Source organism: Puccinia triticina, chromosome 5A (assembly GCF_026914185.1).
Source record: "Puccinia triticina chromosome 5A, complete sequence".
Classification (NCBI taxonomy): domain Eukaryota; kingdom Fungi; phylum Basidiomycota; class Pucciniomycetes; order Pucciniales; family Pucciniaceae; genus Puccinia; species Puccinia triticina.
In genome coordinates, this window is record NC_070562.1 from 158,463 (window position 1) to 181,600 (window position 23,138).

The 23,138-nt window shown below is 43.7% G+C and overlaps 3 protein-coding genes across 3 annotated transcripts; 2 read left to right on the forward strand and 1 right to left on the reverse strand.

The window, feature by feature from the left end:
• Positions 1–8,011: 8,011 nt before the first annotated feature.
• Positions 8,012–8,800, forward strand: PtA15_5A23 (uncharacterized protein; the record flags this gene model as incomplete). Its single annotated transcript, XM_053168979.1, has 4 exons — positions 8,012–8,111; positions 8,165–8,337; positions 8,572–8,659; positions 8,718–8,800. 4 exons carry the CDS (start codon positions 8,012–8,014, stop codon positions 8,798–8,800), a joined length of 444 nt encoding a protein of 147 aa, XP_053020008.1.
• Positions 8,801–8,929: 129 nt separating this feature from the next.
• On the reverse strand, positions 8,930–9,302 carry PtA15_5A24 (uncharacterized protein; the record flags this gene model as incomplete). The annotated part of the gene is given in 2 exon segments (XM_053168990.1): positions 8,930–9,072; positions 9,086–9,302. 2 exon segments carry the CDS (start codon positions 9,300–9,302, stop codon positions 8,930–8,932), a joined length of 360 nt encoding a protein of 119 aa, XP_053020009.1.
• Positions 9,303–11,313: 2,011 nt separating this feature from the next.
• Positions 11,314–12,481, forward strand: PtA15_5A25 (uncharacterized protein; the record flags this gene model as incomplete). Its single annotated transcript, XM_053169001.1, has 2 exons — positions 11,314–11,965; positions 12,465–12,481. 2 exons carry the CDS (start codon positions 11,314–11,316, stop codon positions 12,479–12,481), a joined length of 669 nt encoding a protein of 222 aa, XP_053020010.1.
• Positions 12,482–23,138: the final 10,657 nt, after the last annotated feature.

A 23,138-nucleotide genomic window follows, 5' to 3' on the forward strand; every position in this document is an offset into this window, starting at 1 on the left:
ACAGTTATTAGTCCCTCTGAAACAGTTATTAGTCCCCCTGCCACACTTATCAGTTCCCCGCCACAGTTATTAGTCCCTCCAGCAGCTATTAGTCCCTCCGCCTATTAACTGTGGTACATGGACTAATAACTGCGGTGGATGGACTACTAAATGTGGTGGATGGACTATTAACTGTGGTGGAGGGACTGAAAACTGTGGAAGAGGGACTAATAACTGTGGTTGAGGGACTAATAGCTGTGGCAGAGGTAATAATAACTGTGGTTGAGGGACTAATAACTGTGGCAGAGGGACTAATAACTGTGGCAGAGGGACTAATAAATGTGGCGGGCTAATAACTGTGGCAGAGGGAATAATAACTGTGGGGGAGGCACAATCAACTGTGGCAGAAGCAATTAGTGAAAAACTCCAAAGACACCAGGGGAGATATGTTCCCACTCCCCAGGGAGTTCCAGAGCTGAATTTGATGTGAGTTTTGGTTGGATGTGAGCCTGATGTGCATCAGTAACTCATCCCTAAATGAATTGAAGTGGATGCAGAAGTGAGTCAAAAGTCAGTCAGAATTGATGTGGGAGTCAACACAATGTTGTGTAGAATTCTTTTGTTTTCTAGGTACAACTAGAGGAAAAAATATGATGAAATGATATTTCACCCAAGTCCAACTCATCAATTGCTCCTGTTTAATGATGTCAAAGGATAGGAAAGCAAAATTGCCATTCTTGAATGTAATTCCTGTAAAAAAATGAGTTTCTTGTAATTCACATTATATGCCCTCATGTACAAAATTAAAGTAAAAGTCAACTTGGTATTATTGGATTTAGAATTTTGGAATGTGGTAATGTTGCAGTAAAATTAGTGAAACCCATTTTCTTGGAAATTCTGTAATTAATTTGAATTTGGCTAAAAAAATGGTGAAAAACTATTGTATTGGGGTGAAAGTCTGAGGTAAGTCAAGGTTGGATTGCAGTGCTACCCCAGTTTGGCCACATATCCTGGCCTCTTCACAAAAATGATTGTTGTTGTTTTTTTGCTTTTCAAAATCCACATGTGCACATGCAAGTGAACTTTTTTGCACTTTGCTAATAGTCACCCTAATGTACGCGCGTACATTGAGGTGTAAATATCACAGGATGGGCCTTTCACAGCCACATGAAAAGTAAAAACTTTGTGTTGAGACACCAATTGTCCCCCTGATGTACGCAAGTACATGAGGGGGACAATATGACATACTGCGCCTTTCACATCCCCATGAAAAGGACACACTGGTCATGGAGCCAAGAAAGGCCTATATTTTGGATGAGTTCTGGATGAATTCCAGATGAGTGGATTATTCCTTGGCATGTTATGGTTTATTTCAGGATGATTTCCAACTGATTTCAAGCTGACTTCCAGTCTTGTTCATCCCTATTCAATATTTCTTTACCAAAGGCCTCCAGCACAGTTATGGAAAAAAGTTACAGTAAGGCACTCCCTGGGGAGTGGGAACATATCTCCCCTGGTGAGAACTAAGAGATTTTATTTTAATCAGACTGTGTAACTAGAAGTATGTACAATAGTTTTATGGAAGAAAATAAAGCTGAAGAATGAGGAAATATACCTAAGAGAAGGAATAGGGATGCTCTCTACTAGTTAAGATAAAGTATAAGAAAAGGAAACAGTCCTGTTTCGGACCTGCAAGACAGAGAGTGATATTGTGGTGTTAGCTCTTTCTCCCAGCTTGATTCCTCTCTTTTGTTTCTCTCTAAGCATTTGGTCTTAATCGGTGTAGTCTTTTGACCTGTGATATCCCTCACTAAGCGTCGTCGAAATTGGGAAGCAGTTGAGCAATGTTGTCTGCTTCAAGACATAGTTGCATCAGCTGCTGCCTTTGGTTTGCGCTTAGCCTTATAACGCGGCACACTTACCAATAGGTTTTCCAACTCTTTGAGTGGTTATATTGGTGCAGACGGTCTGATTGCCTTTGACTATTTCGTCTAGGAAGAAACAAGGTAGTGCGTTAGCTTCTATCTGTCTAACTTTGTCTTGGGAACTCAGCCGCTTACCTTTGGCGCTGGCTGAGGTTCTTTTGACCAGCGGTTTTTGTCCGGGATTTTCCACGTGCCTGATCTTGCTGGCGGATGTCGGATCTGCTTACATCAACAAGATGAATTTAGTTTCACAACACCACTGCACAGACTTTGGACTGCAGAAGTGGTTTGTATTTGCTTACCAAATTCCGCAGCTGGGGTAGCTCCCAACGTCTTACTCAATTTATGAGTTTGACGCCGCTTGCCTAGACTGGAATTCTCACAATCAGTAGTAGATATGACCAAAGTCCCCAGCTGCCTCAAAATTATTTCTGTTGGTGGTTTAATGCCTTGAAGCTAACTATTTGGGTACAGAGTATTCAACTTGATGATCCAAAATTGTTGGAATTTTCAGCACTGATATGTAGCTAAGGTTCTGGCGGATATCTGTAGTAGGAAATCCACCAAATTAGACCCCCAGTTTCACATGACTTTCCTGGGGTGTGCTACTGCCAGTTTAAGAAAAGAAAAAAACACCAAATACTATACAGGCCACTTGCAACAAGGGCCAATACTAGTACAGTTATTAGCATAGGTTGGTACACCCAGCCCTATACACTAACAGAACAGCCCGGTTATTGTAGAGTATATTATAGGCCCATTGTTGTCTCCTAAAATGAATTTTCATTTTGACTTACTTTGCGCAGCAGAGGAAAACTCTTCACGTACACAATTAAACATCTCCTGACGTTGACAGTTGCTGTGCGCGCAAGCTAAAAATTAATTTGCACACAGAAAAGAAGGAGTGCATAATTCCCACCTTTTTTTTCTCAATCAAAAGAGGGGGTTTTCCTTACCCCCCTCAAAATGTTTCATAGTTTTTGGAGGAATTCTTGTGATGCAAAAAAATGTATAAAAAGTAATAAAAATAATTGGGTCTACTTTGTGCAGCAGCAACGATTGGAAGTTACATTATCCAGTTTGCCTAGATGTCATTCAGTTATCCATTCCTATGTGGTGTGAAATCCAACATAAATTGAATCTGTGGGTGTCAAGAGAAAGGTTTAATGTTGTTTAAAAATATGGACCCCAATTTATTCCAAGGAAATCCTATTTTTGATGTTAAAATAACGCTTTTGTGACCAAATATCAGTTATCTGGTCTGAGTTACCCAGATAACTGATTTTTGGTCACAAAAGTGATATTTCAACATCAAAAATAGGATTATCTTGGACAAAAAGTGGAACCATACTGTTAATCAACATTCAGCCTATCTTTTGACACCCACAGATTCAATTTATGTTGGATTTCATACCCCAGAGGAATGGATAACTCAATCACACCTAGGTGAACTGGATAACATAACTTCCCATTGTTGGCAGCAGAAAAAAACTCTTTGCGCACAGAATCAACCGTCTCTTGACATCAAGGCCCGCTGGGCGCGCAAGCTGGCTTCGCGCACAGCGTTCTCCCCCAAAAGAAGAAGAGGGTTTTTTTTTTTTTTTTTTTTGATAAATCAAAAGAGGGAGTCCTAATTATCCCCTCCTAAATTTAGTGCAAAGTTTTTGCACCACACTTTGGCTTTTCAGAAACATTGGGGGTTTGCTACTTTTAGAATTAGTGCATACTGCAGCACCCAGCCACTGGCAATTTGTCTAATGGACCTGGTGCTGTAGCAAAATAGTGCTGTCAGCTGTACTTCTATAAAGTGTGTGATTTCTGTCCTGCAGCACAGTGATTTGCCCTTGAGGCTTGCCGCGGCGAAGCCGCCTTGGCCTCTAGTTATTCATAAAGCACATAAAATCATTTGACAAAACCATTATGTAGAATATAGCAACTTTAAAGGTTCAGCCAACTGTTATACAAATACTTGCATATTTCTGCTGTGCCTATTTCTGTATGAACTTGGGAGGAAATTTGAATTTCTATTCTTTCAAACAGTGCCAAAGCTGGGAAAATCGGTGACCTGCAATTTCTCACCTGGAATATGAAATGTGAAAAATACTGGAGGCATTTTACCCTAACACTTTAGCCAGGGGATGGACCATTTCATGAGGGTAAAGTTTGAAGTGCCATCAGCTTTTCATTTGGTACCACGCAAATGGAATACAGGAATACACATTGCAAAATTTTCATAACTTTACCTCAACCTGATTGAAAAATGCAGTGGCCAAGGGCAAAAAGACTTGAGCTTCTCCTGCAAAAGGGAAGTAGATTGGTGGATATCACCAGGTGTATCATAATATTTCAGTGATCCTGGCAGCAGAGGGAGAAATAATTCAAAGGCTGGCCTGAGAACTCCAAGTTGAACATCCAATTCTGAAATTCCCATGAAGATCCCAGCAATATAAGTCACAAATTTTTCCTTTCAATTGTGCATATTCACATCTTTTACCTGAATGTTTGTCAATTTTTTTTAGTTAGCATTCCTTCATCACAGGTACCATTGTGTTCATGTGTATTGTGAATTTTTTTTTGTTGATTGCTCTTATCAAATTGTACTTCAGTAGTACTGGCTGTCAGATAATGATGATGCACTGTGGACATGCATTATCCAGACCAATGAAAATCATTGTCATTGAAGTAATGGAAGTGGTACACATTTGTGGTGAAAAAATAAAATAAAAAATGTCAGGAAGCTTCAAGCCAGGCAGAAGTCAACTACGGTGGCGGGGTGGAAAGGTGGATGTGCTTGGTATCCCTGTGTTTTCCTGTGAAATGTGTTGTTTCTTTGTGAAATGTCCACCCTGATGTTTGCGCGAACATCAGGGTGGACATTGACCAGTGGATTATGTAACCTGGACTCAATGGACACTGCTTGATGTCATCAAGCTCCAAAAGCTCTGCTCATTTGGAAAGCTCCGCTCATTCAACAGTACCAAATACTGGTCATTGAGCCTGGCTTTTCTAGGCTCAATGGCCAGTATGTACTGATTTTGAGTTCGGAAAAGCCCAGATCAATGACCAGTATGTGCTGGTAATTGGTCTGGGGCTCACGAACTAAATTGCTAGTAAACCTGGTCATTGATCTGGGAGAGGCCGTGCTTTACAGCCATAATTCCATTAAAGTCATCAATCCACAGCCACCCCGAAATCAAATTTGATGACCAGTAAATAATTATCATCAAAGCAGGCAGACCCTAGCTCAACTACCAGCCCATTCTGGTAATTTAGAAGGACTTTTGGAGCTTTTTAGCCTGCATATACTGGCCACCCAGCTTAGAAAAGACCAGCTGGATGGTCAGTATATACTTTCCATTGAGTCGGGAATTTCCCAGTGCGATGGACAGTACTTACTGGTAAGTCAAGCTGGGAAAGGCCTGGATCATGGACCAAAATGGAGTAATGGACATTGAACTGGGATTTTCCCAGCCAAGTGCTCTGTAATAAAGTGGAGGGTTGTTGAATTTTGAATTGAATCCCGCAAGTCCAGCAAGAGTGTTGAGAAGAGAAGAGCAAAGTGGCTCGAGAAAAATGGGTGGTGAGGATGAAGTATTAACCGGATGCTGCTCAGGTGGGCCACAAAAATTTCTCTCCACTCAATGGCTGGTAATGTATATGGTCATCAGGTGGTGACACCCTCCACTCAATGGAAATCCAAAAGTCATCAAGTGGAGGGTGTCTTGAGTGTAGGGTGTCTCTACTTGATGGCCAGTACAATGTGTTGAGTTGTCTGTTAGTCTGCTACCATGATGTATCACCACAGTATGGAGGGCTGTTGGATTGACCCATGAGCACTACCAACCAACCACCCAGCTGGCAGCCACAAGCGTCTGTAGCCTAGTTGGTAAAGGCAGCACTCTAGTATGTGTCTCAGCATAGCTGAGGTCATGAGTTTGAATCTCACCAGACACATCTTCATTTTACAGTCTCTACACAATGTTGGTGTAGAATCCCAATGTGCACCAACCATGGAGTGGATGTACCCTCCACTGAACTAACAGTATGGCCACCATTGGTTTGATCAAAGTTCAGCCTCAGTTGAACATAACATCAAATTATTTGAAGCCAAAATCAAACATGTTTGAACAGTTGATATCAGGAAGGGTTACAGAAAGAAAATATGGTATGGCACTCTCTAGAGAGTGCCACACATTCCCCCCTGGTGAAATCTATCACTAACACTCATCACTATGATCAGATTAGTGTGCATTGTTGGTACTTGTTGTATCAAGTGTAGATACTACCATAGCTACCTTCTAAAAGTTCACTGAGTTCATTAATTTTGGGGAGTGTGCTGGTTGGTGCTGGCAAAGAATGTGTCCAAAATGTGAGCTAGTGAGGTTCAGTGCCTTGGCCTCTAGTTTTTCATAAAGGCCTGAAAATTGGCTCTAAAGTTTGATTTCCATTCTAGTGTGATTCACAGTGAGTCTCCCTAATATGATAAAAACAAAAATTTCGAGCCAATTTCAAGGCCTTTTTTATGACCCATAGCACAGGCTCACAGCCTCCCATGTACATGTTGCAGACAGCACTCTCAAGGTTTGAGAGTCTAAAGATCAAGACTGCTTCCTCATCCTTCAATCTACCATCTTGAACCAGAACCCCAGAAACCCAGATCCTAGACTCTCTCTCTCTCTCTTTCTCTCTACAGACTAGACCTTTTTTATGATCCATGGTGCGGGCTCCACAGCACAGGCTCCTATGTACATAGCTTACATGTACATGTCACAGACAGCACTTTCAAGGCTTGAGAGTCTGGAGATCCCAGAATGCTTCCTCATCCTGCAATCTACCATCTTGGATCCAGAACCCTACTCCCCAAATCCCATCTTCCTCTCTTAAGACTTGACCATAAAAACCTTAAAATATTGCAGGCTCTATAAAATGGATACAAAGAGACTGAACTGTAAGAACAGCAGAAGCCAAATGTTATGAGCTGCACCCGCGCACCATAGCCCATCCCTAGACATGTCTTGTAGTTACACATACATGTCACAGCTCCTCAACACAAGGAGGAGCTGGGGGGAGATCCTTACACTCTCCCCATCTAGCAATTTGCCAACTAGCTAGGAACCTCAGACCCAGATCCCTCCTTCCCCTCCGCCAGAGCCCAGCCCTTACACCAAACTGATTGCCTCTGAAACCCTGAAAATCCCAAATCCAACTCCAAAACCTTGTCTATCCCTACTCCAAACCTCATCATCTCCAATTCCATTCTCCCAACGCTGCAATCAATCCAATCCAAGACAGGTATTGGCAATACCGTGGATGGTATTGTTTTTTTGATACGGAATTGCTTCGCGCACTGCAAAAAGCTCTTTGCACACTGCACATGAAGGGCGCAACTTTATCAAATTACTTTTTGACCAATCAATAGACAAGCTTATTATTGTCCTCTGTGAATTTATTTGGAGTTTTTTGAAGCTTCTCTGTATGCTTAAAAATTCCACCAATAAAAAGAACAAGTACAGTCATTTGGGGACCTGGAATCCATATTTCCACCAGCCAAAAACTCCAAATAATTTAGTGAATCATTATAAATATGTATTTGAACTTTTCAGAGTTTTTTTGCCACTTTGTGAAAGAATCCAAGTTTATCCCACTTTCTTAAATCCACAAAATCCTAGACCTCTGGATCTAAGTTTTGGGGTGTTTTATTTACAAAACCACACAAAAAGAATAGTGCACACAAGTTGAAAATCCCCAAAGACCCAAAGGCCCTATGGATAACCCTCCAGCTGTGCCGCAGCAACGAGCAAAAGTGGGCCGGTTGTTAGAGTAGTCCAGGAAGGCCCTAATCAAGTGATTAGTGGGCTCCCAGGGAGGGGGTAGGACAAAACCGGAACCCCTGGGAGGACAATGGACACCAACCCACCCCTCCTTAAATATTCAAGCTGCACCCCTTCGCCTGTGAGACTCTGACTTGGTAGCTGCCTCGGCGCCGCGCACACCTTATCCTTGCCAACGCCTCGCCCAGCGCCACACCACTTGTACCCTTGCCAGCGCATCACCCACTACCCTTGCGAACGCCACACCAACGCTCACGCCCGCCGCGGCAAACACAGATGTCTCCGACAACCGGCTGTTCAAGTGGATCCAACCCTACGGGTAGCAGAGCATTAGTAGTCTGGAAATGGCGTGAAGTGACGCGGATCGTCCAGCTTGGTGAGTCTCTCTCCCCCCCTTCTTTTATTTGTCTTCTGTAGTGTATTGTGTAGGTCAACAGACAAACCCGTCTGCGGCCATCTCGCTCTTTGGCGAGACGTTTAGTAGTTTCCAGGTGAACGGCGTCATCCGCTGCTTCAGCATTGTCAAGCGGAGGCTTGTCTCGCAGCACACGGTGCAGACAAGCTACAAGCGGGGCCTGGACAAGCCTTCCCCGGGCGGCGAGGTTTTCCAGTTACGCTACCCTCCCCCTTTCACCTTGTTTCCTTCTGGCTGAAGAAGCTGGTTTTTTGTCTAGATGGTTTGTGGCCGAAGCCCAGCGGGTGATCATCAAGACAAAAACAAAAATCTTCCCGCTGGAGTACAACCTAAATTTGACGGGGTGCGGGGCTGATGGGCTGTTGAATGTGGACTTGGCCCCGCCCCACGGCTCATCTTTCGCACGCCCATCACCCACGAGCTTAACTCTGGCACCCTCGACGTGCTCAAGCGCATGTTTGCGGCCGCACTGAGGTCCGCCACCCGGCTCGGGGACGACATGCGGATCTGTTTGTCCCCACTTTCTTTCGCATATCTATGACTCACTGATCTTTTCTTTGCAAACAGTCATTGGCCATCTGCCCAAACATCCTATCGACCAACAAGAGGACAATGTAGACGACCAGGAGACGGATGCCAATGGATTGTAGCCAATGGGCGGGAAATGGCTTGACGCCAACGCCATGGTCGGGTATCTTTGCGTGTGTGTAGACCACAATGATTGCGTCGTCCCGCTCCTCAGCTCCAAGTACGTCCAGCTTGGTCTTAAAATCAATCAGTCATTCAACCATCCCCGCGTCTTGTTTTGCCTCATCCTTGCCCCCGCTGGCTTTTTCATCCAGCTTTACCCCCGTCAGCTTGATCCACTGCGGAAACTTGTCCGGAGATGTTGCAATGGTCGCTCGCCAAGTCTGGTCAGCAGCTTGTAGAACCACCCAGCAAAGCAGCCGCGGCCTCATCGGGGAAGCTTTCCAGGAGCCTGACAGGCCCATGGGTGACTAAGCTGTCGAGATGAACAAGGATAAAGTTTGACTCGACCAGCTGAAGGTTACCTTGAGGAGTTGGCCTTTCAGGGTTCGGTCGGGAGCAGACGCTGTTTAATAGCTCAACCTTTGACTCAAGTCGGTTCTTGATGTTTTTCAAGTATCCCATTGGTCCGCCAACGCTCAAGACGTTTGACTCGACGTCATGGGCGCTTGCCTTCCTGACTATAGAAGGACTCCTTTGTTTGTTCCAGAGACGAGCCAATCAGACTGGAAAATCCCATAGCCCCGAAGGCCGTGAATGCCAGCTGAGTCAACGCCTAAAGAAGCACAAGCGGTATTGTCTGGCCTGATTGTTCAAGGGTGATCTGCACACAAATGACAACTGATAGCAAAAGGAAAATTGTATTTCATGGTCGTCCAATCATGGTCTTCCAGAAAAAATCCAAACCAAGTTCCCTATTAAAAAAATCAAAACAGCAAAACAAATAGAATTATAGTAAACACTTGAGTCAAAATCACAAGATCAGTTTTTTTTGTAAGTTGAAAAGAATACAAGGTTAATTATTATTTTTTTGTGCATGGAAACTGACCAAATGGGGAGGATGTCTTGAGATCAAGCAAGAATTAAGCAATTGAGATGAACAAGCATACTTTGGATGAGACATCAATATTGGTTGTACCAATATTCAGCCACACGGTATGAGCTTTTTAAAACCAAGAGTGACAACGGGGTTGATTGAAGAGTGCAATAGATGGCATGATATTGACAGAGTTGGAGGAGAGCAAGGAGTCAAAGACCGGGTTAGTGGGCTAATTTGTTATTTTGCTACTTTCTAAAAACTAAATACCATGTGAAGAGTGTTTTGATGTGACTCCTATTATGTGAGATGATCAAGATTAAGAAGGCTTGAATAGCAAGGGAGGTCAAACATGCCAAATTTGAGAAGTGAAGTGTTTTCTTTTTTCCTCTATTGCTTTAGGGCCAAGTTTGAAAATATCTAGAACCATGATTTACATGATTGCATTAAAGTCTCCTGGATTGTGACACACCCAGTCCCTGCTTGCCCTGCTGCAGGAAGACTTGCTGTTGAGATTTTTCTGGGGCAGGCAAGTGGGGGGGGAGGAATATCAGTGAGTGGTGACCCATCTATTGGAATGCTGATGAGGTGGCTTGGGTAGCTGTTTGGTAGAACAGGAGAATGGATCCGTACCCTGAGCGGCGGAGCCGCCTTGGCCTCTAGTTAAATTCACAAAAACACAGCAAGAAAGATCTAAGTTTTGGCGCGCAGCCACATGATGGCCACTGTTGAAAAGATTATCCCCAAACACTATGTGCCACGGATAGACTCTCCAGCTTGTGACAGTGCAACAAGCAAAAAAGAGTCGGCATTTTGTTGTCTCAAGCAGGGGCCTAATCAAGCAAAGTAGGGGGCCTGCAGGGAGGGGCCAGGACAAAACCGGAACCCCTGGGGAACTCATCTCAGTCCCCCCCCCCCCCCCCTCTATTTATAACAAACGGACCGGCCTACTCGACCATCCTCAGTTGTCACTTCACCCAAGCCTCACCTTACCCTTCACAATGGTTGCTGGAGAGCCCAAACAATCCCCACCAACGCAAGCCACTGTCTTCCAAGCAAAGGCAACAACCACAATCATCCCAACGAGTTGCTATGACCACGCTCAAGCCCGCAAGAAGAAACTCTCTGCGACCAGAAGAGCAGTCAAACGGGATCATGGGGCCAGAGAAACAGAGCATTCTCAGGATCATCATGCTGTATCCAATCTCGAAACCATCCCGCCTCCTTCCTAGACCTCATCGCCTACCGGTCCACCAACCCTCCTTGATGTAGCCCTGCAAGGGCATCCGCAGTCGCCGCTGTCTCGCCGTTGTGCCCCGTTGTCAGGCCATCACCTGTCCGCCTCCGACCCCTACTTTTGTACACCAGTCTCAGAAGTCTCAAGGAGATCGACTGTGCAATACCAGAGTTCAAGGAGGCCTTTGCCTGCGCCAGGTCAGTCGCTCTCTCTCATCCTTGGTTTCTTCCTTGAGGTCTCCGCGACACTGACAAACTTTCCCTGTTTGTGTGGGCCAGGCAGCCCAGCTCGCCGCTCAACCCAACCTCCTCGGCGCCCGGTCTTCTGCTTCATCTGCTCACCATCCGGTACCAAGGAACGTTATGGAGCTGGACTTGTCCAGGAACCTACTAGGAGATTGTATCAATGTCTTGAGTCACCTCAGAAACCTCCAGAAACTTACCAAACTGAACCTTTATGGATGCGGGCTCTTGGATAGGATCTTTTGGTTTGATTTAGAAGGAGATTACGACCAGCTAGATAACGAAAATAATGGCCCATTCAAACACTTGGCTGAGCTTGATTTGTCTCACAACGCGATTGATTCTTTAGAACCCCTGGAGTCTTTCTTCGATCAACATTGCCCCCGTCTGCCAAGGCTTGACTATGAGGGATTGCCTCGAGAATTGGTCAAGGTCGTCATCCAACATGGACAGGGGGCGGGAGAGGTGGAAGTGATGATCGGTAATAACTTCCTACGCGATGAGGCTAGACGGCGTTGGAAAGTCAAGATGATGACCGCTCAATCCAGTCCGAAACTTGTTGAGCCCGCTGACAGCGCTCCTGGTGCGGCGGTAGGGATAGAGAAGCCTTTACCGGAAGATGAAGAGTCGAAATCGTCTCCGGAAGAAATTAAAGACGCAAGAACGGGAAAATCATTGTCATCATCCTCAAAACAAATTGACATTGCGCCGAAACCGATTGAAACGATGTTGCTCAAACACCACAGCCCAAAGACGTCTTCACTCAACATGAGTTTGCTTCAACAAGCTACTCACAACCTAGCCCTCTTCGACGCCCAGACGAAGAAGCTTGTGGCGCTGACGGCGGCGGCGCCTGAGGCCCGTCTGGTGGCCACCATCAACACCCGTACTGGTCTGTTCCTGCGCGACCACATGAGCCTGATCTGCTCCTCAGGTCTGCTCGGCACACACTTCTCCCCTCACCCCCCTCCTCCTTGAGGCCGGGCCCGCCCCCTTCTCCTCCTGCTCGCGAAACCTTGCACATCAAGACACTCAGCGCCGACTCCTCCGTTGACGCTCATCAGCCCGCTCGCAACGCTCAAGCCTCCCTTGTCAAGCTCAACGTCCTGCTCGAGCAAGAGCTTCAAATCAAGTGCTTCCTCGCCACCGCCCGTGCCAAGCGCCAGCCTCTTTGCATGCCTCATTGACATGTACGTTGCCTCCTCCTCCTTGGGTACCCAACCAAACAAACAATGAAAACCTAATCTGCTCCCTTCCTCAACCTAAAAAAGTTTTTGTCAGCGGTTGATGTCCTGTCTTACACCACCTGCTCTATACTATTCACAATATCACCACTCACCACCCCATCCCCCCTCATTCCATTTGCCTGCTCATCATCAACTCCATTTTCTGCATGGCCTCCTTCCTTTTGGTTTGTTTTAATCTTCCATGTATTTGTTGTGTATCTTTCCTTGATTATCATTTTATGGCTTTATAATATTCCTGTACTACTTTGGCTCTCTCCCACTCTGTTTTGTTCTCTTTTTTTCTCATCCTGCTTGTTATTTTTTTGCTTCTTTTTCTTCTGATTGGGAATTGTATCATTAAATCAATCAAGTGAAGATGTTTATACACACCAGCTAAATATATATATGTCCATATTTATGTATAGACAGATTCCTTGGAGGAATTTCATCCAGTCTACACTGTACTGCTAACAATTGATCAATCATAATTCCTCATGTGTTTTCTTGCTACATCAGAAATTTGTCTACTTGGTCCACTCTGCTCACCTTGCCTTCAACTGATCCATGGTTTCTTGAATCCTGGCTCAATACTCTCTTTCTAAATTCTTTGTTGTTGATTGGTTGGCTATAGTTTCTCTTCCTTTTTTTATTGGACATCATCCTTGCCATCATCATGATGGTCTGGCATTTGTGTTGTAGTCCAGTTGGATCAGCATAGCACAACTTTGGGGCATAGGTGAAGAGATGATGAACTTCTTTCCATGCTTGAAATTGTGCTATGATTGGATCATTGGATGAGCAAAAGGCCATCAGTTTCAGCAGTATTTTCAGTTAGACATGATTTAGTCATGGACATCAACATAAATCTTATGAGTTAAAGTGAGCCATAGGAATGTTAATTGTTCTACTTGATCTTTTACTTTGGGTAGATTTAATTGAATTTGGGGATGAAAAGAACAACTGGTCTACAGAACCCCAAGCATTTCAACAATTGTTGTCATCAAAAAACCTAAGCCAATAAACAGGGGTCATAGTAACAACACTAATCAATTGATTTTTTTGTATCTATTAGCCTAAGTGTGCCTGGCTGTAGAGGTCCTAATGCTCACTATTGTGTGTCAATGGAGACTTGAAGGCAGAGCTCAAAATCGATGTTTCAAGTTTGCCTGAGCATTATGAGCCAAGCTGACCTGGCTACCTGTAATGTAGTTAAATCACCTGTTTGACCTGTTGCAAATGGAGATTTGATTTAGGAGTAGCTGCCTGGAAGTGGAGATTAGCTTGGGCAACCCGGTGGTAGAGGGATGGGTGCTTGCAGCGGCGGAGCCGCTTTGGCCTCTAGTAAGGCTTTCAAAAATTAGGAAAGTTCATCACTTACTGGTGCATTTTGGCATATTTTGAGAAAAAGTTACTGGTTTTTGAAAGCCTTGTGCTTGTACAAAGTGTCCAAAAAGTTCTAAAACTTTTGAATACATATTTAATATGATTCCCTAAATTATTTGGATGTTTTGGCCTGTGGGAATATGAATTCCAGGTCCCCAAATGGCTGTACTGGTTTTTCTTTATTGGTGGGATTTTTAAGCATACAAGGAAGCTTCAAAAAACTCCAAATAAATTCACAGAGGAAGATAATAAGCTTTTCTATTGATTGGTCAAAGAATAATTTGATAAAGTTGCGCCCTTCACGCGCAGTGCGCAAAGTGTTTGCAAACTTCGCGCACTGCACAGTGCGCGAAGAGCTTTTTGCAGTGCGCAAAGTAAGTCCGTTTTGATATGCAATGTAAGAGCTTCACCCTTACTGAAGCTAGAACACACATGCATATGCAATTAGATAGCACACTCTTCTATATAAGCTTGTAGTACAGAACATGCTTTCTTTTCCCCAAGCTGGTCTTCATCCTTCTCCTTCCTCTTATTGGCCAATCTCAGGAATTCACACTCTTTTTATAGACTTCTGGCCTTTGGCCCTCCGTCCCTCCATTCCTTCCAGTGAGGGTTCACAGAACCCTTACATGCAAGAATTTGATACCTTGTATTGTATTGGCAAACAGATACAATGTGATGGTATTGTATTCATTTTTTTCTCTTCCTTTTCTGGGCCATTTGGACAAAATCCAATGGGCCACCCAAGCAATATGTTGAATATTGGATTGGGGAACCAATCGTAGTATATCAATACATCTGGATTGTATTGGCTGGGAGATTGTCAGCCTCGGTGATGCCAAGAACAGTGTTCTTCCAGCTACACCGGGTGATAAGAGATAACTTTAGGGTTTTTGATAGAATAGTTTTGTTTATTTATTTCAAAGAAATAAATATAAAGAAAAAAAGGAGGGGTCCGACCTATCGGGGGTGGTTTGATCCCTCTGAGATTGGTTGCTGGGGCCTGATAACAGGTTTGGTTGTGTTCCCAGGCTTACAAAAAGAAGAAACAAGGCGATAATGTGAAGGGTTTATTACTTACTAATAATAACCTATCAATTATCGCGACAATCTTCAAAGATGCGGACGGAGAAGGCGGCGTTTAGACAAACGAGTTACTGTAAACTGTATTGATTGGTTTCAGATACGAATTCGAGTCAATAGAGTAGTCAGTTGATTGTTTGGTGTGGTATACAAAATGGGAAAAATCAAAAGTTTTTCTTTCATTTGTGTAATTAGTCATAGAATGCCTCACGGTACGACCATATGGACCCCAGAAATGGAATCTACGGCCAAATTACCCCCTAGTCCCCACTGGAAGCGTAGCCAGAACCCCACTACACTGGAAGTTAGCCCTTTGGACAACCTGTAGCATCCCATCAAACCCCTGTCACGCATCTCAAGTCACCTTTCCCTCACTATACACATACACACCCATATGTTCCCTGCTACACTCTAGCTCCACTGCATATATTAGTTTGTATTTGTTTGCCATCCGCATTACATCATGTAGCACTGCCCCTGCGGCTGTGCCCTGCAACCCCATTGTTCCCCGCCTCATTTATGCACCTCCTTGCATAAATTAAGCACAGCCTCACTCATGCACGCACCCCTTGCATAAATTGTACACAGCCACTCCTGTATTTGCACAGCCCCCCTGGAGCAAAAATCCCTCACATTTGTCTATATAAGGAGCTCTCCCCCCCCCATTTTTGTTCCTCAGTCTATTAATGATCAGTGATTTACTCACCACCTATACTCATAACACTTAAAACTTACTACTACACTCATAACAACCCTTACATAGCAATACAACCTTATACTGTGTCTCGAACAAACTCATCTTGAGCATACCACACCTATCACCTTATTAAAACTTGCCAAGCGGAGCTTGGTGGGTCTTGTAGCTGGTAGTATAGAAGGGCAGAGCTTGCAACTCCTTCATACCCTTCTCCATTCAGCAAAAGGGTTTCACAACCACTTTTGAGTCTTACAAGGGAGTCCCCAACATGATAGGATAAATTTTTTTCGATCGACACCGTATTACCGATTTCAACGACTCGAACTAACGTCAAAGGAAACGACTTCTAGCGGCGAAAGGATTGAATTCATCAACAAAATCTACAAACTCAACGGCATATTCAGTTATTCTGTTGGACAACCAGTCAAATAATAGACACCATCTTACAAAACAAATTACGTACCTCTGAAAAGAAACGTTACAACCACTTTGAGACGAGGATCTTGAAGAAGCAGTATAACTTATTAAACCAGGAGACGGGCAGAACGACCTTAGGAATCTGGATAAGTTAGGGGTCTGTTGAAGAGAACTCTGGAACTACTCGAGGTGCAGCTTGATTTATTTTTGAGAAGACGGGAAAGAGACCCTACCTTCTGGATAAATTGGTGAACCGTTGAAAAGTACTTCCCATAGTGTTAAGTAAATTTTGATATTTAAAGAAAGAAATCCCCCAATTTGCCCTGGTAAAGAGACCAGAGACCAGATATTATTGTTTCTTTTTCAGAGCACAGTAAAAACAGTTATCAACAGATCGTGATATTACAAAACTAGGAATCAACAAGACAACATGAGTTTACCGTTCAGCGCACCAGATTTGGAAAATGGATTTGCTCCTCCCTCGACCCCTTTTAGGAACAGACCTGCGGCTGGAACTTCAGCCTTGAATTGGAATACAGATACGATGAATCCACCTGCACCACCCAGAAAAGACAAAGGGAAGGGAGTCAACCTTCAACTCAGAGACCAATATGAAGATGAATTGTCAGATTCAGACAAAACTCCTCAAAACAATATCTTACCGCAACGTAACAATACTCCACGTCAACCTATATCTGCATACGGAATCCACAACACAGAAAATATTCGAGAACCTATGTATCAACCTCAATTTCAACAACAACAACAGCCAATTCCACCCCCACCGGTTCAACAACCACCTATTCAGCATCCACAAGCTTTTTATCCGCAGTACTACCAACCACCAGCAGTCCAACAAGTCAAACCGGTCATTATTAAGGAACCTGGTCTCTTCTATGATGGCAACCAATTCATGAAGTTCTTAAAACGTTTCAAAAGAACGGCCAACGCTTTCCAAGCAACGGATTACAATAAGGCGCTTCAGATTGGACGATTTGTGCGGACGGAGGAACTCAAGAGCGAACTTGAGGAGATGGACGGATACAACGACTGCAACTGGAAAAAATTACAAAAAGAAATGGTCAAAACGTGGGGGGACTTAGATAACACCATTATGTACACCACGGACGACCTAATCAAATTGGCTAAACAACAAGCCAAGAGCGGGATTACAAACTACCGAGACTATAAATCTTACCTTGGAAAACTTACCTCAATCCTCAAGTATCTTGTCATGAATGATCATATTAGCAAGGAGGAGGACGCGGCCCTGTTATTCTTGAGTGCCTTTTTGAACGAAAGTCAAAGAAGCATTAAACAAACCCTAGTCAACAAAGGGCAACTCCCAAAAGCCAAGGACGGAAGCAACAAGGCACCCAAATGGGAAGACCTTGTAGCAGCGGAAGAAACCAAAATCCGCATTGACAAAGGCTATGTTAACTTCTCAAGCTTTTCCAAATCAAACCAAATAATGCAGAAGTCTCTGGACGCAAAGAAAGGCGATAGTCAACAACGAGATCAAATGGTTGCGGAAGCTCCCACTGCAAAGGTGGTAGACAACAAAATGGATGAAGTTATGCAAGAGCTTGCTACACTTAAACAACAGCTAAAGAGTGTATTACCAGTCTTGTATAATTGATCTGGACCTTCTGACAAACCTGAATTCGCTCGTGGAAACACTCGACCAGCAACACCGTTATACAAGAGCAAGACTTGCTTTTATTGCCTTCGGGATGGACATCTGACCTACAAATGCCCAGATTTAGCCAAGGACAAAAGTCAGGGTTTAGTTGCTCGCAGGGGGAAGGACTATTACCTGCCAAACGGGCAACAGATACCTTGGGTATCCTCCCGACCTATACGATCAGTAGTTGCAACAGCTTCGGCAGATCCCCAAATGCAAGATGCAATAAAGAATTTGGTGGAATCCAGACAAACTGGAAACACCGCAGCAGGAAGTACTCCAGTAATGCAAAGCTCCGCACAGACCATTGACTGGCAACCACCACAAATTGGGGCTGAGAACTATTTGAAGACTCACGCAATTACTTGATCGGAAGCCCAGAAGGGTCGTCGTAACGTCAGGATTCAGGAACCAGACAAAGATGATATGGAAGTTGATCAGGAAGACGAGATAGCCGACCTCACTCAAAATGAAACTCCTAGAAGAGCGCCAGAGAAAGTTTGGAGTCGAGCCCACACTCCACCTGTTATCAAGAATGATTCACCAGAAGACGCCTTGCTACAAGACTTAGATCATGTGAAAATCCCAACAACATTTGCTCAACTCACCACAATTTCACCGTCTTACACGGAGCAGGTCATTGCTAGACTACAGGGACGCCTCCAAGGCAAGAAAAACACAACTTACATGGCTACGGAAACTACCAAGGTTGCCGCGGCAATGGCCAATTCTCCGCAAGAAGAAGATCCATCAGACCCTTGTTACTATAGCTGCGCTTTAGGATACGTAACAGCCGAAATTGGCGGAGCTAAGGTTGACTTTATGGTTGATTCCGGATCCATGGTTAATGTCATGCCTCAAACTGTAGCAGATGACTTGGACCTGGAAATAGTATCAGTTGACATACCTATGAAAGGAGTCGGCGGAGCTAGGTGTGATATAACCGGTGTAGCCAAAAACTGTCCAGTAGGAATCGGTCAATTCTCCGGACCAGCCCATCTTTTTGTTTCGCCAAAAGCACAGGACTGTATTCTAGGAAGACCTTTTCTTTTTGACTACAACTGCACTTTGGAGTACCACAAAACCGGTGAAACACTCTCTTTCCAAGGAACCAAAGGCAGGAGAATATCTGTACCTTTAGCTGGGATTGGTCACGGAAGAGGCTGGGATAACAGGAAGGAACTTAGTGCCAATGTAATAAGGCCGTTTACTGGATCAACTCCTAACCAGGCGGATAATGAAGAACATCAAATGTTTACAAAGAAATCTATTCAGCATTTTTTATGAACACCGGTGTTCACTTAGGGAATAACTCACTGAAGCTAGTCAAGCGGGTTATATCTCGAACGCCGGGTTTCCTAGACTGGCTCAAAACATTTTTTCTTGACTTATTCAAAAAACTACCAAAACAAACTAAAAAATATTTCTTTAAATTGATGCTATTAAAAAAGAACATATCAATTATTTTCCTTCTACTATTAAAAATCTGTAAAACAAGTGCGACTCGACTTACCAATACGAAAACGATAAAACACGATAAAAAATTTCAAACTTCCAAGATCTCTGGTCCAATTTCATCTATCAATACTGTACAATTATCTCCACCAAAAAAGCCAATTAGCTACCAAGAGATGGGACGACTATTTGCAAAGGGCCTAGGATTAACTGTTCAAACCAAATTATGCCAGAGCTGGAAATACGGAAGCCTATGGTGCATGACCAAGTACAAACCTGTTGCAAAGAAAATCCGGCCCATCAACCAACCCATCCCTCAAATGCTAAATCCACCACTTCAACAACCACCACTCTCACGAGATCCGTACAAGACACCACTCACACCAAATCCACCAGAATTCAAACCCACCGCCAGGATTACAGAGGATCGCCTGAAGGTAGTCAACTTTGGACCAGAAGGATGGCTTTGGGAAGAAGAATTAAAGCTCTTGAAGCACTTAATTGTAATTCGGGAAAAGGCCATAGCATTCACCCCAGAGGAGAGAGGACTCTTGAAGCATTCCTATGGTCTACCGTATATTATACCAGTGGTGGATCACCAACCTTGGCAGAAAAAACCAATCCCAATACCTGCGGCCATTAAAGACGAATATGTGGAGCAAGTACGGGAACGTGTACAAAACAAGCTTTACGAACAATTGACATCCAGCTATTCCAGCCCAGTTTTCTGTGTCCTCAAGCATGACGGAAAGCTAAGAATTGTTCATGACTTACAAGAAATGAACAAGGTCACCATCAAGGATGCTGGGCTACCTCCTGCGACAGAAGAATTTGTGGAATCCTTTGCAGGGCGCGCCTGTTACGGACTAGGCAACATCATGGGCGGCTACGACGAACGGGAATTGGCCCCAGAGTCAAGACCCTTAACCACCTTTGATACCCCACTAGGAAGATTCCAACTTACAAGGCTTCCCCAAGGAGCAACAAATTCTGTGGCGGTTTACCAAGCTCAAATGATGTGGATCCTCCAGGACGAGATACCGGAACACGTAGGCGTATTTATTGACGATGGCGGTATAAAAGGACCTGTTTCAACATACAATGATGAGGCACTAGAAGAAAATCCGGGAATTTGGCGGTTTATTTGGGAATACGCTCAAACTCTTGAAAGAGTTTTATTTCGGATTGAAGAAGCAGGACTTACCATCTCAGGAAAGAAGTTTGCGTGTTGTGTACCTGCTTTGGACATTGTTGGACACGTGGTCTGCAGAGAAGGAAGGCGTGTTTCATCCCAGAAGAAAAACAAAATCTCAACCTGGCCTACTCCAAATAATGTCACAGAACTCCGAGGCTTCATGGGAATAGTAACCTATGTCAGAATTTTTATTAAAAATCTGTCAGAGATTGCTGCACCTCTCAGGAAACTCACGCGAAAAGATGTCAAATGGGCCTGGGACAAGGACTGTGATCAAGCTTTCAACCGTCTCAAAAAGACCATTGGAGAAGACATCACCTTGAAAAGCCTTGACTATTCTGAAGATGCCGGACTTATTATCTTAGCCGTGGATTCCAGCTTCATTGCGGCAGGAGGAGTACTTTCTCAGCAAGAACTACAAACAGGACTTATTCGACCAGTTCTTTATGAATCAGTTGTCTTCTCACCGGTGGAATCAAAATATTCCCAGCCTAAGTTAGAGCTCTGTGGCGTAGCCAGGATCCTCAAGAAATTACAGACACTTCTTTGGGGCCAACACTTTGAGTTACAAGTGGACGCCCAATCCCTAATCCAAATGATCAACTCTCCTTCGCTTCCCAATGCACCTATGACCAGATGGGTGGCTTTCATTCAGCTATTCTCATTTGATATGGTACATAAGCCAGGGAAGACGTTTACTTTACCGGATGCCTTATCAAGATGCCCAATAAGCAATGACGAGGACGAATTTTATAACGATTCAGACAACTTTGATGAAGAGGAACCACTGATTAAAGTCTGCTCCCAATTTAGAACATTCTCAATTTCCACAAAAATTCTGGAATGGGAATCACCTGGATTTTGGAAAGATCTGAAGGACTATTTACAAACCCTGTGTAAACCACAAGGATTGGATCCTGAAGAATTCCAGAAACTCAAACGAAAATCAGCAAATTATTTTATTCAGGATGGACGACTGATGCGCCGGCACTCTCCAATGGCGCAACTAGTAATCTCTAACATCTCGTACCAAATCTGAAGAAAAAAGTTCGCTTATGGGTACAAAGCTGTGAACCCTGTCAAAAACGGGACCCACTAGTACCTAGGGAAATTTGAAACCCAACTGGTGAAAACACTTTATTCGGACGAGTAGCGTTGGACGTCTGTCACATCAAGGCTGGAAGATATAAATATTTACTTGTGGCTCGAGATGACTTATCAGGATGGGTAGAGGCAGCTCCTTTGGTCAAACTCACAGCGGCAACAATTGGAAAATTTATCTTGGAGGAATGGGTTTATTGGTACGGGGCAATCAAGACGGTTACGGCAGACAATGGACCCGAATTCAAAAATGAATTTATCAAAGCTGTGGAAAAGATTGGTGCAACTTTCAAACCACCTACACCTTATTATCCAGAGGCCAACGACATGATAGAAAGAGGACACCGACCAATTAAAGACACATTGATCAAGATGTGCGGCGAGTCTGGAGGGAAATGGAGAGAATATCTACATCTAGTGCTTTTTTCAGACAGGATTTCGACAAAACGTACAACAGTTTTCTCACCATTTGAACTGGTTTTTGGACAAAAAGCGGTGCTACCTGTGGATCTAGAAATGGACACCTATCTAGGAATTGATTGGACAACAATCAAAACTACGGAAGAACTCTTGGAAGCCCGAACAAAGCAGTTGGAACAACGGGACGATATTTTGGCAATAGCTTACGAGAAACTAATGAAAGTCAGAGAATCCTCTTTCAGGTACTGGGACCGAAAAATGGTGGCAAGACTTTGAAATCCTCTTGAACCGGGCGAACTAGTTTTAATTTACAATAAAAGCTTGGAGGACCAATGGGGAAAGCTTTTTCTTAATCGATGGAATGGTCCTTTTAGAATCACTAAACAATTACCAAAGGGGTCGTATATCTTGGTGGAATTGGATGGTGTAGAACTTAAAAGGGCTTACGCAGCTTCTCATATCAAACACTTTTACCCACGTGGACGTGAACTTGAGGAGATTCAACAAGACAAGGACCCAGATCAACCTGATTTGTTGGACGAGGACAACACGGGTGAAAATTTGCATGAAGATTCTGATGAAGAACTGGACAACAATCTGAATTGGTGCCCATCTCCAAGTTGGGGGAGAAAACAACATTCTATTTGAGAATGTTTTAACACTCTCCCTAGCAAAAATGTTATATTTAGATTTGAAATTTTTCTCTTTGGATTATCCTTGAACAACACATTTTCTTTATTTTGAAGTCATTCAGAACACTAAAAACTCACTTCTCAGGCAAGGTTGAGGACAACCTGTTTAAGTTGAGGGAGGGGTGTTGGTATATATATTTCAAGCTAATAATAAGAAGAGAATAAAAGAAAAAGACTAGCCTACTGTACAAGAGATAAAAGAAAAGAATAATACATTTTTTTTTGGTTTTACCTCATATAAGTTTTTTTTATTTTTTTCTATTATCTATCGATTTTTTTGGGTTGTGTGACAATTTTTACCCCAGGAAACACGCGGCATAGGCGCTCAAAGAAGCAAAACAAAAGCAAAAACAAAAGCAAAAAAAAAAAAAAAAAACTCACCTTTTGTCATCAGTCATTGACAAACGTAGTGATCAGCGGCAAGGTATTGATCGGCCCAGGCCTGGAACAAATGAATACGCTCTATGTGATCGAAATCGTTGGGAGACGGGCTGCGGTTTGAATATGCAATGAAGTCCTCGACTAGCCCGGTATAGAAGTGAAAGAGTACAGCCGGCTCAACGGTGATGGGAGGCGCGGGAACAGGATCGTG